The sequence below is a fragment of the Solanum tuberosum genome, unplaced genomic scaffold (genome assembly GCF_000226075.1).
Source record: "Solanum tuberosum cultivar DM 1-3 516 R44 unplaced genomic scaffold, SolTub_3.0 scf00265, whole genome shotgun sequence".
NCBI classification, from domain to species: Eukaryota; Viridiplantae; Streptophyta; class Magnoliopsida; order Solanales; family Solanaceae; genus Solanum; species Solanum tuberosum.
The window spans coordinates 439632-457866 of record NW_006239189.1 but is presented as its reverse complement, the minus strand read 5'-3'; the positions used below and the strand labels follow the sequence as shown (position 1 = coordinate 457866).

The 18235-nt window shown below is 34.0% G+C and overlaps 1 protein-coding gene across 1 annotated transcript; it reads left to right on the top strand.

Annotated features, from left to right (window-relative positions):
- The first annotated feature begins 5057 nt into the window (after positions 1–5057).
- LOC102594808 (protein STICHEL-like 3) lies at positions 5058–14795 on the top strand. The gene is made up of 6 exons (XM_006358033.2): positions 5058–8175; positions 9327–9546; positions 9870–10439; positions 11758–12388; positions 13243–13306; positions 14458–14795. Exons 1-6 carry the CDS (start codon positions 6112–6114, stop codon positions 14548–14550), a joined length of 3642 nt encoding a protein of 1213 aa, XP_006358095.1. The 5' UTR covers positions 5058–6111; the 3' UTR covers positions 14551–14795.
- Positions 14796–18235: the final 3440 nt, after the last annotated feature.

Below are 18235 nucleotides of genomic sequence, written 5' to 3'. Positions count from 1 at the left end.
AACCTCTCATTTTCAAACACAACTTTCTTAGATTTATTCTTTCTGTTTCAAAACAAGTGTTATTTAAACTTCTTTTTTTTCACTTTCATCAAAAAAATCACAAAAGTATCATTACTAAGTTATCTTTATTTATTTGTTAAATATTTCTTGAGAATTGAGCACTATATATTACTCTTTCATGGAATAAGAAGTATTTTAATGTGTTTTCTCTTCCTTTCTCGAGAATGTCTTCTCGATGAATTGAACTCCTTAAATCTTTGTGTTCACTCTTTCGAATGCTATGTTTCTATCCAATTTCATTCCATATAAGTATAGAATCAAGCAAAATATAACGGACTATTGTCTTAAATTCCTAAAGCAATAAGTATTTTAGAATAATATATTTTTGCATCAACTATACTTATTTGTGGGAGTATTATTTTGCCTCTGATCTTAAAGGCCCTTCCAATTATACATAGTATTAGAAAGGAGTCAACGATATTAAAATTTACAAGTAAATGTTTGAGATATTATTCCCAAGTATGAAATTGCAGAGATCCTTAAGCATTTCATATTCCTACTCAAATTATCCCCTTCTTCCCCAAATAAATAAAATATAAAGTATAACAAACATATATACACATTGGTCCAAAAACAATAATTGCAAAGATTGTGGAGATACTCCCCCCTTTGACACCAATAATGTACTACAATTACTACAACGGAATGTATGTTACACATACTTCAATTTTCTTTTTCATTCTTTAAGATTTGAAAAAAAATTCCCCTCTATTTTGTCTCCTGTTTCCAGCACATGAACGTGGCCTGTTTCCTCCATCTAGCCTTCACTGATTTACTCATTTTCAATTGATGTTTCTTGCACTATTGAAAGTCTTTAAAATATTAGTTTATTTAATTAACTAAAATTAGATATATCTTTGATCTGCCATATAATATAGCAAGTAGTTTTTGTAGGAGCATGTGTTTATGTATAAAAAATCGAGAAAAGTGTTGAAAACATCCTAAACTTGGCAAAAATTTAGGGGTGCATTCCACTCTCAAGCAGAAAGATTGGGGGTGTATTAAAATTTAATTAGTCAAGTTAATGAGTGTTAAGACTATCAATAATTTGAGAATGAAACTAATAATTCGTACCGAATTTAGGAATGTTTCGAATACTTAAATGAAAAGATGAGTCAGTAAATCAGTCGAAGGAAAGAAACACGTGGCATTGAGTTGACAGTTCATAGTGAGATCCTTATTTTCTAAGATAAAGATGCTTTCTATGCAGATAGATTTTCCAATTTAAATTTGTCCCAATTCTGCAATTGGGTTCAGTTTTTTATTTGCTTTTGATTATTTCATTTCCATTATCTTCTTAATTAAAATTGTTCAAAGTGACATCATGTTTTAATTATACCAGAGTTTAGTTGGATAATGTTATAACCGTAAGAAAAAACTGAACTTTGAACTTAGTAGTTTCGGTGAGGAAAGCTTAATACTCCCTTTGTCCCAATTTATGTGATTTACTTTCCTTTTTAGTCAGTCTCAAAAAGAATGACTCATTTCCATATTAAGTAACAATTTCACTATAAAATGTCTATTTTACCCTTAATGAAATGATTTATAGCCACACAAATTTCTATCATTCATTTTGGACCACAAGTTTTAAAAGTCTTCTTTTCTTTCGTAAACTCCGTGTCGAGTCAAACTACCTCACATAAAATGGGACGGAGGGAGTAACTTAATTGATGTGTTAACTAAAATTTTATTTTATACAGTATCTTATTAGTAAGAGTTTGATTCCTACCTTTCATGAGCGATTTGACTTGGTTAATTGAAAGTAACAACAAATATTAAAAATAAATTTGAAGTACTAAAATTAATTTATAATAGAATAGAATGAATCACTTCCATAAAAATTCGAGTGACACCTCCGAGGCTCCAACGAGTTATGCTGATGGTAGGCATTGGAGATCGGATATTCCTTTGAGTGTTGTCTATAAAGGGCGTTATGAGATTTGAGAGGCAGGGAAAAATTAACCCTATATATATTGGGTCTTTTGAGATTTTGTTGATTTTTAATTAAGTCGTTTTTGAGTGAGATTTCTTTATGAGTTAGTCATACCTCTTGCATTTTCAGCTCTTCACCCAGTTTTTCATGTTTCTATGAATATGTTCATAATGAGTCTCATGTTCCGTATGATTTTGATTGAGTTGGAATTTTTTTATTTTGTTAATTAATAAAGAAAATCGTTAAATACATTATTTAATGATATAAATTCGCCAATTTTTTTTGGAAACTGCTGTTCAACTTTCAAGATATTTTGGAAAAGTTACCCGTTTTGCGAGCTAGCTAGCTAAGCTAATTTGGGCATTCCATGATGTAGAGTACCTGAGTGTTTGGTATGAAAGGAAAAAAAAAAAAAAAGGCAAATCAATTTTTCTATGTTACGAAACTTATTTTCTATATAAATTTATTTCCACCAATTTAAGGAAAAATATTTTCCAACCTAAAATAAGGAAAACATTTTTCAAAACTCTCTTTTAATCTTTTATCTCATCTAACCTGGGGGCTGGGACCTCACAATTACTCTTGATTATAACCCGGGACTAGACTCTCCACCCTGACCTATATCCAACTCTTGACCTTGATTCGAAACTTGATCCTAACCTAGATCTAGACCTAGGACCCACCCCTTGCACCGACCTAGGCCCCGAATCCTAGCTCTTATCCAAAACATACCCGACCCGAGACTCAATCGACCTGACCCAACTCCAGGTCAAGGTCAGTCAAGGCTTGATTCTCCGATCTCGATTCCGGATCAAGGCCGAGGTTGATTATCGAGTCTTAAATTAGGATTAGAGGTTAGGCCAAGATTGAATTGAGGATCAAGTTCTAAGTTGAGGTTAGGATTGTGTCTCGAGTTGGTGTTGGTGTTAGGTTGGTTCTTGAAACAGGGGTTCAGGTCTACCAAACACATTAAATATGAGGATCTGGGTTCAGTTGTTGTATTTACCCAAATTATTTACTAATCAAACACCAAAAAATAAATAAGAAAATCGGTTACTTTTTAGAAAAGAATAATGCTAAATGGCCAATTTGTCAGAAATTTAAAAAGTCTATAATATCCTTTTTATTTTAAAATAAACTAATCTTTTTTCAATTTTTTAATTAAAATGTATTAAAGTTAAACGAGTAAAAATGTTCAAAAAAGTAAAATAACATAGTGTGAAATATGTTATTTTACCATTCTGACCGAATTTTCTGGCCAAAGGGATTTTTCCCTTCCAAAAAACATTAAATGTTTTTATTATTTTTCTTGATTTTTTTAAAAATGTGTTGTTCTTGTTTCCTTTACTATCCTTTTCTTTCCTTTTCTTTTGGCAAGAAATTATGACCATTGAAATGTATAAAGACGAAATAAGAACTTTGGATTAATTCCTAAAACTATTCATCATTCAACATAAATTGGAAAAGTTATTTTATTTTGCTATACAGAGATAATTTTGGGCAATTCTAAAAAAAAAAAGAAAAAAAAAGGAAACAATTCCCTCTCTTTGAATATTTATGATTTTCTTTTTTGTTGTCATTATCTTTTACTTACTTTTTTGTGAAAAGTCTCTTTTTCATTTACCAATTTAAGAAAATAAATAAATGTAGGTAAGCAAATTAGTGCATGTGCACCCAAAATAGTCCTATCAAACGTTCAAGTACACAACGGTATTTCGAAATCGAACCAAACGGAACTCTTTCGGCCCCACATAATTCAAAATCTTCAATCTTTCCTTTATTTATTACTCTTCCTATAATTATATTGAATGAATAGTAAAACAAGTATAATTAATCATAGCTTAAGAAAATTAATTCTATCATCACTTGCATAATTTTGTACTAGGTAGTTCCCAAATCCCAAGTACTACAAAATGGACTGCTGCATTAATAAATCTACTTTACAAATTCTTTCCCGAGTAATGTTAAATGATCAGAAAATTTGGCAGAATTTAACCAAAAATTTAAAAAGTCTATAATATCCTTTTTATTTTAAAATAAACTGATATTTTTTCCATTTTAAAAATAAAAGTATTAAAGTTAAAAGGGTAAAAATGTTCAAAAAAAATAAAATAACATAGTGTAAAATATGTTATTTTACCATTCTGACTAAATTTTCTGGCCAAAATGATTTTTCCATTCTTTCCCTTATAATTAATTATCTAATAATATGCCATGCACCAAAGGTACAAAGCGCTAATTAGGACAGATAATTATAAGGGAAATAATTTGTAATATAAAAAAAAAAAAATAACTCGAAGAAATTAAAATAAAATTATCGTAGTACTCTCCTAAAGGATCCGTTCAATTTAAAATTTTCCAACTTAAATGTTTTTGGTCATTCTGGTATTGATAATTGATAATCTTTATAGGTGTTGTGTGCCATTACTGATTTCCTTCACCAGCTACTTTTGATGGTGTTTTACCATTATTAGCTAACTGCTGCTTTTACTTGAGAGATTGACCAAATATTCAAACTCAATTCTTTTGTTTTTCTTTTTTCGATACCTGCATTGGAGTATTAGTATTCAATATCTGAGCATTAACGCTCAGTTTCCATAATGAAGTCGAATTAGTTTAAATTTACATATTATAAGATTCATTTTTTGAAACAACACTTACTACAAAATATTTTTTATTTTTTCAAGACTCAAATCCAAAAGGACAGATACAATTCCATCATCCTAATATAAACCATCCTCTATGTTACCTTATTCGTTAACACTTTTAAGTACAATTAACACAAATTTTTAAAAAAGTTTTTCAGTTGTAAGGACGAAAAATCAAAAAGCACTCTTCTTATAAGTGAAATTTAAGTTGTAAGTATTAGAACTTACTACTCCACCTTATTCTTATTTTAATAATTTAATAGTATTAATCATCATAGTTGGGGATTCAAATCTATAATTATTTAATTATTAACCAAAATCATAGCAAAAGACCCAAAAAAAAAAGGATTTAATTCAAAATTCCCCATCATTATTTGATGCTAAAAAAACAAAAATAAATTAAGTAAACTCTTTTTGCCTTTTCTCTTGCAAAAATGTCCCAAATTCCTCAGCAAAATTTCCAAGATTCTTCCCTTTTCTCTGTCTGTCTGTTAGACTATAGAGTATACACATTTATATAGTTCTTGTTTTCTCTCTGCTAATTGTTTCTCTCTCTAGCCCACCCACGAATCTTTCTCTTTCTCTCTCTACTGGTAAAAAAATAAATAAACACTACCCATTTCTGCTCTGTTCAGCTCATAACTGGTTGTCTCAATTTCTGCAAAAACAAATACACATAAAAAACACAGAGTAAAACAGGGGTAAGGGGTTAATGCACATGTTCTTCTTCTGGGTGTGTGTGTTTTTGAGGTGAGCGGCAACTTCTATCGTTTTCTTTAAGGAAGCTCTCGTGAAATTCATGTGAAAGTATGGTAAGATTGAAAAAGAGATCTGAGAAAAGTTAAGCAAAAAAAAAAAGAAGAACACTTTTTATGATAGTAACGGGTCACTTGCTGCTTAGTCTCCCTCTTTATTCAGGTGAGTGTAGTGTTACTCCCAACTTTTGCTTTCTCTTTCCACCGTTTTTGTCATAATATACGGTGACCCTTTACTTCTAATAAGCTATTAAAAGCTTGAAAGTGAAGAAAGGTAGAGTCTTTATGCTCTAATTGAGATGGGTTTTCGTTTTTGCTTTGCTTTTTTTGTTGGGTAGTAAGCAAGAGTGGCAGCTGGCTATGGGTTTGTGAAGGTTTTGGATTTTTAATGGATAATGATTTGTTGTAAGATTTTTCTTCTTTGGAGTTTTAGCCGTTACTGGACGTGAGATTTGTTTAGTGGGAATGTTTATAATGAGTTTTGGGGTTATTTGATGGTTTTGGAAGGTAAATTTGGTTTGATTTGGTCATTATTACTTGGTTCTGGGGCGTTGATAGTGAGATAATTTATTACTGGTGAATTGGTAGACATTTTAAGTTGGACTTTTCCATAATTGGGAAGATTTGGGACTGATTTGGAGAGAATGATACATTTGTTGATGTCTAACCATAATTCAAGAATATTTCCGTTTTTGGATCAATTTATGTACTGATCATGACCAGGGCTGTTCGTGACCGGATTCTTAAGGATGCAAATGGAAACATTAGTGATCACTTACGAAATCACATACATTTGACAAATTGTATTCATTTGAAGAACCACATGCATAAGCATAGCCCCATTTTGGCTGATAGGTCCCTTATGAGGGACCTTGTTGTCCTTCAGAGGTCAAGGTCCTTAAGAGATCCTTCTGCAAGTCCACCCTCATGGCAATCTCCTTCGGTTGTCGATGCCCTTCTTAAAAGAAGTGAAAGGGATGCTGTTATGAGCAATGGTAGGCGGTCTGTAGGCATAGATCGACCTAGGGATGGTATAGGTTTATCTGGAAACTCGCCTCCTTTAGCTGCCCGATCGTCGTCTAGAGTGGCTTCTGCAGAGATTAACAAGCATAATACTGAGCGAATGGCAGGGGCTCCAAGTGATCGAAGTAGCAAGAGTGGAGTTCGCGAACGGAGGAGAGTCAGGAGAGAAGAATCAAGCCGTAGGAATCTGGGAACTGACTTCATTGCTGAAAAGGATGAGTGTTCGGATGATGGAAATGATTTGGTCCGCAATCCTGTTTCAGAGAACTCCGAACAAAAAGGTAGAATTAGCAATGAAACAGAGAGGCAGAGGCATGATGATCGAATAAGGACCCTCTCTGAGCAATTAAATGATGTTCCAATTGACAGTGATGGGGTAGCTTCTTCTCACATTCATGCTCGTGGAAGGCATACTCATAATGAGAAAATTGCAGAGCAAATGGAGGCAACAACTCGTGGCAATGGCAGAGTAAAACGGCGTAAGTTTCGAGGGGCAAGAAGAACTCGCACTTCTGTTCCTTCAAGAGATGCTCTTGCCCACAATGAAATGTCTGTGGCCTCAAATTCATTAGGTCAAGCTTCAGCACACCAAAAATATCCTGCAGAAGATGGCTATGAAGAGTATGTCAACCAGAATGTAACAAGAGATCCAAGGAATGGGTGCGGAATTCCTTGGAACTGGTCAAGGATTCATCATAGAGGAAAATCATTTCTTGACATGGCTGGCAAGAGTTTATCTTGTGGTTTGTCTGACCCAAGGTCAAAAAGAAGTGGTGGTGGTCCAACAGGGAGGGATGCTGCTGATATGCCAATAATGTCTGAATACTCGAGCTCATCTAGTAAATCTGAAGCAGAGGCGTTGCCCTTACTATTTGATCCTTCAAATTCTCAGGGCAGTTCAGACCATCCTGCTTGGGTTCATGATTATTCGGGGGAGTTGGGTATCTATGCTGACAATTTACTAAAGCAAGAACTTGACTCGGATCTTGCTTCAGAAGCTAGATCAGGTGAGCAACGCAAATTTCGTAGGCATGGCAATAGTAGGCACCAGAGTCTAACACAAAAGTATATGCCAAGAACATTCCGGGATTTGGTAGGACAGAATTTAGTTGCGCAAGCTCTTTCAAATGCTGCTCTTAAGAGAAAAGTTGGCTTGCTTTATGTTTTCTATGGGCCTCATGGAACAGGAAAGACCTCATGTGCCCGCATTTTTGCAAGGGCATTAAATTGCCAATCCATTGAGCATCCCAAGCCTTGTGGTTTTTGTGATTCTTGCATTGCACATGATATGGGAAGGAGTCGAAATATAAGGGAAATAGGTCCTGTGAGTAATTTTGATTTCGAGAATATGATGGATCTTCTTGATAATATGATTGTCTCCAAACTACCATCCCAGTATAGGGTTTTTATATTTGATGATTGTGACACACTGTCTCCTGATTGTTGGAGTGCTATTCTAAAGGTCATCGATAGAGCTCCTAGGCGAGTTGTTTTCATCCTTGTATCCTCAAGTCTTGATGTCTTGCCTCATATAATCATATCTAGGTGCCAGAAATTCTTTTTTCCCAAGTTGAAGGATGCAGATATCATCTATACTTTGCAATGGATTGCAACCAAGGAAGATCTTGAAATCGAAAGGGATGCACTCAAGCTTATTGCATCAAGATCAGATGGATCGTTGAGAGATGCTGAAATGACTCTTGAGCAATTGAGTTTGCTTGGCCAGAGAATCTCTGTCCCTCTTGTTCAGGAGCTGGTGCGTTTTCTAGCATTTTCTCTTATCAAAACTCGAGGAAGTTCTTTTTGCTTTGCCGACCAAGATCTCATACTTTGTTGCTAATACATTTATTAAATCTGTCTTATGATCCCACTTGAACTTTATTTGATTTGCAAATAATCATATGAAATTTCCAAATCAAGGTTAAATGTTTTATGAGTGAATTTTGCTTTCTTTTGTTCTCCCTTTCCTCAGTGGAGATTTTACTAAACATGTTTTGATTTATCATAGTGCATCTTTTATCATGTGGACTTGCCCTTCTCAGCATTAGAAGGGGATTTTAGTTTTTCATTTTCTTTTTGCCTAAAATATGCTTTCAGTAAGAGAGTGGCATATGATTAATATCTGTTTGATCTCATAATTGTTTAGCAAAAAGCTTTAGCTAGATGATGGTGTTTTCTTGCGCACACACTTATTTGATTATTTCAGTGTGAGGAGGTTAGGTGTCTTAGACTAATCCAACTATTATCTTACACTTCAGGAAGAAGACTAGTCTTTGGTAAGAGAATATCATGCTTTTTTTTTTAGAGGTTTTAGCATAGGGCTACCATATCAGTTTACAATGCTGGTGAAGAAGTACTAGGCATCTTGGAAATGAACTTTTACTGGTTGTCCAACTATATGATAGAAGCTGAGGTGCATAGTTTGTGGTCAATGAAGTGGATTGAGAACCGTGAGGTGTCACGTTCAATTCCTGGCGGAGGCAAAAACATTACCTAGTGGTGGACAGAGTTACCTGGTACCTGTGCTGGTGGGAGGCAGCAGGTACCAATTAATCGAAGTGTGTGCAAGCTAGCCCAATACCATGATTATAAAAAATAAGTGCATATTTGAATGTACGTTAAGCTTTCTATAGAACAAAAATTGTCTCTAATGGACTGGTTATTACTTTTTGGATAATAATATTGAGATACTTAGAAATGACATTTAGTATATATTGTTCTTTGATGAAGAATTGGAATATCCTGTATTATAATTATTTCTTCTTGCTTTTATGGAAAATTACACCTAATCAACAGAGAGGCTAGCTTTGTTTCATCTTCTTCCTAACATTGCCTAATTACTAAATTTTTAAATTAGATATGTGATTTTTACTTTTTAATAACTTTTGTGACTTGATGGCATTACAGGTTGGACTTATTTCCGATGAGAAATTAGTGGACTTACTTGACTTGGCATTATCTGCTGACACTGTCAATACAGTGAAACATTTGAGGGATATCATGGAATCTGGTGTTGAACCCTTAGCTTTAATGTCACAACTTGCTACAGTCATAACTGATATACTTGCTGGGAGCTATGACTTCACAAAAGAAAGGCCTCGGAGGAAGTTCTTTCGACGCCAAGCAAGTAAGTGATCTATAATTTGGTTATTCCGTAATAAATGAGTTATTCATTGGGTCTCCTTGATAGATCCATATGATAGTGGATAAACTACTGGGTAATAGCTCACAATCACTAGGCATTTCCTTTAATAAGTCTTCCAACTAAAAGTTAAATCAACTTTGCTTGTGAAACAATTTGCAAAGAGAATCTTATATCACATCCTCCAATTAACTAATTGCCTTCTCATTCTCTTTCAATATTGTCACAGGAACTTGAACTATATATGCCATTTTAATCATATTTTTCTCCAAGTTCAACCCTTACTTTCCTCTATTCTTTGGTTGCAGTATCAAAACAAGATATGGAAAAACTGCGTCAAGCTCTGAAAACACTATCTGAAGCTGAAAAGCAGCTGAGAATGTCAAATGACAGACTTACCTGGCTTACAGCTGCATTGCTGCAACTCGCTCCAGATCAGCAGTATATGTTGCCCAATTCCTCAGCAGACACTAGTTTTATTCAAAGTCCACTAGGCTTGAATAATGCAGGGGGAACAGAAAGACCCAGGAAAAGCAATGTTGAGCATGCTGATGACATGCTACACAAAGACAGAGGGTTCCCATCAAAAAGTAGGGTAGAAAACTTTCAAGCTGGATGTTCTAGTAATATTTACTCCGACGCCAGGGTGAAAGGGGTTCGCATTGGTGGAAAAGGGCATAATGGAGCTGGAGTACTTACTCAAAAAGCTTATAGCATCTCTAGTGACAAAAATAGAACAAGCAGTGGCCAGGTTACAGGTAAGTTGCACCGGGATATTGAAGAAATGTGGTTAGAAGTGCTTGAAAATGTTGAAATAAATGGCTTAAAAGAGTTTATGTATCGTGAAGGGAAGCTTACCTCAGTCAGCTTTGGAGCAGGTACAATTCATTTAGTCTCTTACAAACATCCTTAGCTATGTCTTATGGTCATGACTAGTGAATTGTTCTTAATTATTTTTATTGCTATGTCGTATGGTCATGAGTAATGAAATTTGCATACTTATATTCATTTTTAGGCATTTCAACTGCATGTTTAATCAGCAGGTGAAAACCAGAAGAGTTTTGTCCGCCAGATCAGTTTAACACAAAATACTTTACTTTAATTTTAAGTATACCGATTAACGTTAGCTTAAAATAGATCTTGATTATTTTAAATTATTACAGGCCTGCACTCTTTTAAGGAAGGGTTATGGAATAGATTCAAGAGAAAAGCTTCCTTTCTCTTATTCAGGAATCAATTTGGGGTTGGGCTTTCTCCGAAAGTCCCGTCTGTTCAAGTTTCTTGGATGTAATCTTTTGTTTCCTTGTCAAGAGAGATCATGGACATATATTTCTAAATGTCTAGGATGTCAAACTTGCTGCTTTTTTTTTTTGGTGAGGAAGGTGAAATTGAATTCGAACCTAGTAATATAAAGAGGGCACGATTTGACAGGATTATATGGTTTGAAAAGTTCATTTCGAAGCCTTGTTGCAGCAAGTAGTAGCCAGGGGAAGACGTAGAGTGTGAGTTATGGGTTCATCTGAACACCAATAGCTTTGTCTTGGAACTTTTATGTGTTAAAAATCACTAAATCAAATATAAATAAATGGCGAACCCTGTAAATCAAATAAGATGTGATAGAACCCCAAACTCGAACCCATAAAGTTCAAATCCTGATCGGCCTCTAATAGTAGCAGGCTGCTGATTCCAAGAGTGTTTTTACTGCTTGATGCGTCAGAAATATCTACTTTCTTTATTCCCTTATTCTTTTGATTCTCCATCTGTATCTGTTCATCTCCCGTTACCTGCTTAATTTTACATCCATGTTACAAATTTAATGCATTGCTAGCCTTTCTGAGTATTACTCTTGCATTTTTCAGATTAGTTTCCTTTGTAATTCCATATTCATTCTGTTGTAAGCTTCCTATTTGATTGGCATCTCATTATTTTAGTTTTGGTAACTCAAACATTATATGAACATAAAATTTCATTCCGACTTGTAGCAATACTGAGTCCTCTGGAATATGAGTTCTAGACTTGCTTATGACTTGTGAGAGAGGGAGGGAGGGACTCTATTTAAAAGATATGTTTCATGTACTGTGCATATGTGCCCTGTTGTTTCCCGCTTTTTTGTTGGAACAACTATTAAATATTTATCTGTGGGGCTTCATTTGTAGATGTGATTCGTGCTCATCTAATTTATTAATTTCATTGCAGCTCCAACTGTGCAGTTACTGTTCAGCTCACATCTAACAAAATCCAAGGTAGAGAAATTCAGGGGTCATATTTTACAAGCTTTTGAGTCTGTTCTTGGGTCCCCCGTGACAATAGAAATCAGATGTGAATCCGGGAAAGATGGCAGGGCAGGACCAATTGTGTTGTCAGCAGCACCTCATGGTGTATCTCATATCGGTACGAAACCTGGCCTTTATGGTAATGGGGTGAGAATGGCAGGTCCTGATGAAATCAACAGGGCACAAGTAAATGATAGAGAAGGTTTAGCATTTACAAAGCTCGACTCGAGAGGAATAGGTGGTAGTGAGATAGTTGAAGAGGAAGCTTCTCCAAGAGAATCGAAACACAATGAACAGATTGAGAACAATACACGATTTGATAGGCGGAATTTAGAAAGTGATTTTCCAGGAGGGACAATGTCAATTGCCAAAAATTCATCCACCTCCATTCCTGAACGAAGAAACTTAGGGGATAGAAGCCAGAGTTTGAGCTTAGTTAAGAGCAAGGTATCTCTTGCTCACGTAATTCAGCAGGCAGAAGGATGCACGCGGCAAAGTAGCTGGTCAAAACGCAAGGCTGTTTCTATTGCTGAAAAGCTTGAACAAGAGAATTTGTATGTACCTCTTTTCCCATCCTTCTTGTATTACCACATTTTATATCAGATTGTATATGTGTCTCAGAGGTGTAACCATTTTCACATTCATTTGCTTGAAGGGACAAATAATATACCATTAAAACGTATGTCTTTAAGTTGTGTTTTGATTTTATATAGTAGTACAGAAGAAGAAAAGATTAGAGAATGCCTTACTGATTACTTGGTTGAGGAGATATAGAGTGGATATATTATATTATATGAAATGTGGAACAGAAGCAGCCCCTTCATCCTTCACTTGTTGGTGGATGGACTGATACACATGTTGGCCAAATGCACTCCATCCAACTTAGAGCCCGTTTGGATTGGCTTAAAAGTCGGTCAAACCTACTTTTAAGTCAGTTTTTGACTTCTGGAAGTGTTTGACAAATATAAAAAATAACTTAAAAATAAGTTACGAAGTGTTTGGCAAGGTAAAAAATTACTTAAAATAAGTCAGAAATCAAAAGTAGGTCTCCCCCTACTTTTTATTTTTTGACTTAAAAGTCATTTCAGTTTGACTTTTTATTTTTGACTTAAAAGCTACTTTTTTTAAGCCAATCCAAACGGACTCTTAGTGTTGTCCTGTCGTCAGTTATCAGCTAAAAGACCCCATAGAAAATGTTACAAGCTAAGTGTAGGATAGACCTTTGAGTATAACATCAGAACGTATGGAACCACTTGTTTTTTCGTGGAATAAATACTCTTATATTGCATAGTTCTTATAGTAGGTATAACTGTCTTTATTTGATATTCAGTTGTTGTTGGAAACACGCAAGTGTTCCTCTTTTAATTTGACTATTCTCAAGTAGTAATGTGATCTTTCTTCTCTGCAGGAGATTAGAAGCTAGGTCAAGGAACTTGCTTTGTTGGAAGGCTAAAAGAGTCACCCGCCGACAGGTAAACAGATTCAAATGTCTATTTTCTTTTTCAATGCATTCAAGAGTCCTTTAGACTTTTCGAGTTGTGTGTCAACATAGTTGCTTGCATTCTGCCATTAATTGGAATTTGACATACTGCACTACAAGTGTTGCAAATGTAAGCAAGTATGAAGGCGTTTCAGTTCCTAACAAGTCAATTCAAGATGCTTCCTTGCCGGCTGCCTTGTCTTACATTTAGCTATTATGATGGACCATGAGAAAATATCTCTTATGCACCCAAAAAAAAAAAAAAAGAAGAAAGGCTAGCAAAAGAGTATAGTGGGATGTGTTGTATGCACACGTTAAAGGCAGGCCCATAATCCATCAATTTTTCTTTTAGACTGTGATGTCTGGGCTAGCTTGGGTACCTCGACTATTTCACCAGGTGCCTCTATCCACAGGTATCGAGTAACTCTACCCACCATGGCCTAGGTAAGTGGAAAGAAATTGCCTGGTGTTTTTTGCCTTCGCTCAGATTTGTACTTGAGACTTCGGGGTTCTCCTCCCATTTCATTGACCGTTAGGCCACATCCTTGAATCCAATTCCAAAGCTAGAAATAGCGAATTATCTGACCTAATCTATTGCTCCAGAGTATTCCGTCCTGTTGCAAGTAGTGCAACTTTTAGCAAAAACCTCTGCCTTCCTCCCCAAAAAGAAACCAAGAGAAGGAAATAGGTTGGACAACCGCACGTGATTCATAGTTTCGACTTGCTTAGGCAGTGATGAGGTGTTTAAACTATTAAATGCAGTCAATCCAGCCAATTTTCTGTAAAAGTTGTCACGATTTCGAATATAAAAAGTCTTTAAAGAACATCAGACTATAACTATAAATAGCAATTTTCAGGTTACTGGTTTTATGAACTTTATGCCCCCCCACGCAGTTTTGATTACTGGCACTGAGGCATGATACTGAAGGAAGGACTTATTTGTCTTAGTGGAGTAAATGGGATATAAATCCAGTTTTAATCCTATTGGTTTCACTTGTAGCTTCTTATTTCTTTTGTTTCATGATTTGGAAGAGCTTGAGGCTAACCAACTTGCTACAGGATAGAATACTGACTTATTATCACATTTAGTAACCCTACTGATTTATTTGAAGCTATCAGTTAACAGAATTGTTCATCGTGCAGCTTTCGCGATTGAAAACTAGAAGTAGGAGGCCGAAGAGCTTACTGGGGTTCGTTTCTTGCGGAAAATGTCTCTCTGGTAGGTCTCCAAGGTAGCAGTGAATGTGTCAGAAAGCTTAGGGGCAGATTAATTTCCAGTTTTAGTTCTACTATTTGTTCAAGTCAATCTTTGTTTAGAGGGTCAACTTTATTTTTCCAATAATAAGGTAGAAGATGAGAAATGGAAGGTGCATTATTAAAATATCTTTTTTTAGTTTAGCAATTTTCTTTTTAGATGTCTAAAGTAGCTCTCATGTATAAGACTATTCTACATTTTTATAAATTATTGGGAATTCATTTTTCCTTTTTTGTTAGTAATTTTTGTCCATTCTTTATCCATTTAATCTCAAACTATAGTCCTTTGTTTTATTTCATAAAGTTGCACTAGCAAGACGTTCTTTGTTAATTTGACATATTTCAAAATTTTAATCCCTTGTTTTGGATTTAAAGGACACTTTTGGAATACCATAATTTTAGTCCCTTTAAATTTCAAACCATGTATGATGTAACATACTTGTCCTTGCATATAGTCTGTCAACAAGATAACATAAATTTTCTTTGATATATTAAGTTAAATTTAGTCAAAAACGAGCATTTAAGGGTTAAGTTTCTACCTGTACAATATATATATATATGTCCCAAATTATTTGTCAATTTATAAAATCAAGATAGAATTAATTTAAAAAAATTCATTTTGTGATTTCTTTAAGGGTGTGCGAGCAATAATATGAGACGGAGTGAGTATCAAATAAGAGTATCACATTTCAATCGTCCCTACCACACTATATATGTATGGGAATATTCAACTATGATTATAAAGGGAGATGGGTCATTTTTGGATTTTAAACACCCCCCACCCCCCTCCCACCCTAAAAAAAAAAATTCAATATTTTTGGATGTTTTATGGAAGACAGGTGAGATTGGAAAGTTGTATGGTTGTTCTATATATAGTTCAAGTTCAACCCATCAAATGGGTTTCAGGAATTAATCAAAGAGGCTCACATGGGATGCTTCACCTAGTCAACAATTATTTTTTGGCATAAATAACTTTAATGATTTTTCTCTTAACAAATTTATTTAATTAACACTTTGTCTCTATATCATGTGAAAAATTGCATGTCGATTTGAAACTATACTTATCAATTAAAGACTAATAAAAACTTAACAATATTTAGTAAAAAGCTTTACTCACTAATGATAAGTACAAGTTCGAAGAGTAAAGGTGTCAAATTTACTTAAAGAACTGTCAATAGGGTATAAATGTTTAATTTGAGGATGTTTACAAATACTAAGCATGGTTTTGAATTTAAACAATAGAGGACAAAAAAATGGATAATCAGTATAATCAATACATATACATTATATATTCATGGTATGTTTGGTACAAAGAAAGTGTTATCTTAAAAAATAAGTGATTTTCTTATTTATTTGCGTTTGCTCTTCTTGTTTGATATTTTTTTTCACAGAAAAGATAAGGTTAAAAGTTACCATATAAATTAAACAAATGGCCAAGAAGGAAAGATACAATTTTAAGCATATCTCAATAATTTGCAAGTAACAAACAAAACGTCGTTTAAACATATTTTAAACCATATTATCTTCTTATAGTATAATATATAGTTATAATAAATGTCTTTCTCACATTTGATAAATCTTTTGGTTTTACTCTTATGTACATATTTGAGTCAACTCGTTAGGTGAAGAAAAGGCAATTACACAATGAGGCAAATTACCATTAACATAGATTATTATAGATGACTACAATCAAATAAGGACACGTTTAGTCAATTAGGTGTTAAAATGAATTAATTAATTAATATATATATTCTACGGTAAATACTTTTAAAATTATTATTGAGATAATTAAATTTGACCTTTTTTAAATCATGGCCGACCTCCCACCCACCAATCTTGACCATATGTGTATTTAGTAAACAGGGTTTAAATTTGAAGTAATAAAATTACTCGATCATCATAGACAATTAAGTGACAATTTTATTGAATCTTGTTTTGTTTTATTAGTGGTAATTTGTAAGAAATTGTATTTGATTATTTGATCCTTCTAGATTTAATTTGGGGTAATGAAAGTTAATAAATTGTGTGATCAAAAGTCAAAACTCTTACTAGTTAATACTTAATGTAATGAGAATATTAATTAATATAAGTTATCATCTTTGCTACGTTTGAAATAGTTTATTCAGTAATCAGTACGTGTTACGTTTCAGTTATCTTTTTGTGAGATAATTGTTCGGAAGAAATACTTTTTTATTTTTTTTAATCCTCAAGGAAATCCATTGTGCTATTTTTCGAAGGCGCACAGAGTAAATCCGCTCATATATCACATGAGAGATATAAAGTGCACTAGACAAGCTTTGTGTGATTAGCTTGACGAGAAATTATTTGCAGAGAAATCGATCGATAACCTCCCTTATGGAATACAATCTGCTGCACCAACTAAATATTTCATTATAATAGCAAAATCAAAGGGTCTATCTTTTGAACTTATTAATTTATTTTGTATTCAATACTATTTCCTCAAGGTCAGCGGTCCGACTTTGAATTAAATCTGTCAACTTATCTATATCTAACTAGACTAGAAAATACGAAATCAACACCACGGGTTCTATTAAATACTAATTTTTCTTAAAGGGTCTACATTAATTTTAAAATACACTCCAACTTGAATCTTTCAATTCTTCCAAAACTTGAAGTTACATCTAAAAAATATATGGGGCAAAATTCTCGTTTGACAAAGGATGAATAGATCCTATCATTAGCTCGTGGATACGTATCATGATATGATCATTCTTAACTCGGCTCAGAAAGATCTTGGTAGTCGTAACCCCGGTGTGACTTGGACCGACGCAACCAAGCTCGTAGCCTGAAGGACTTTTCCTCGAAGATGAAATCACTTTATATAGTTGTAGCCTTTTCATAAAGACTCTCGGACACAGATCAACAATCAAATGAGCCCAACGAGTCAAAATCTAGGCACATGCTACTAGGTAGGTTTTTTTAGCACCAACGTGTAGTCTTTTCATATTAAGGTGACGAGTTGACTTTTAGCCTATAAAAGAGTTCTCTCAAAAAAAAGGAATGACATGAGAAAATTTCAGAGTTCTCCAAACAAATCTTGTTATCGTCCTCTCGAGCTTTTCTCCATGTATACTTTTTAATTCCTTCGAGTAATTGACACTCTTATAATTAAAGATTGCATGCTTAAAATAGTTTGAAACTCTAGTGATCATGTATGTTGCATGTACTCAGTTATGTTAATTAAGTTTTTATAATAGGTTGCTAATTATCCTTAGATAATTGAGTTTAAGGTATTTGAAGTTTGAACACATTACTTCATAAGTCATGCTTTATACCACATGACTCTGAATAATTGAACCCTCAACCTCAATTATAGAGGTGGAACCAATATGCATTATATCATAGGACTCTCTGAATATAAATGCACCTATATAGAGAGAGAGCAAAAAATATTGTTATATACGAATTATGATTTAAGGAGTGTGGCATAAGTGTGCATGAACCCATACCTCTCCTTTTGGATATGTCCCCCTAATTATGAGTTCGATTTTCATTTCAAATATAAAACCGATATATAATTAGAGAAAGGTTAAAATTATTCTATTATTTAGTGACTTTTGAACCATAAACTTAATAGGGTGTTTGAATTTATTTATTTTTACCTCTCCTCCTAGAAGCTTCAATTGTTATGCTCCTTTGATAAATC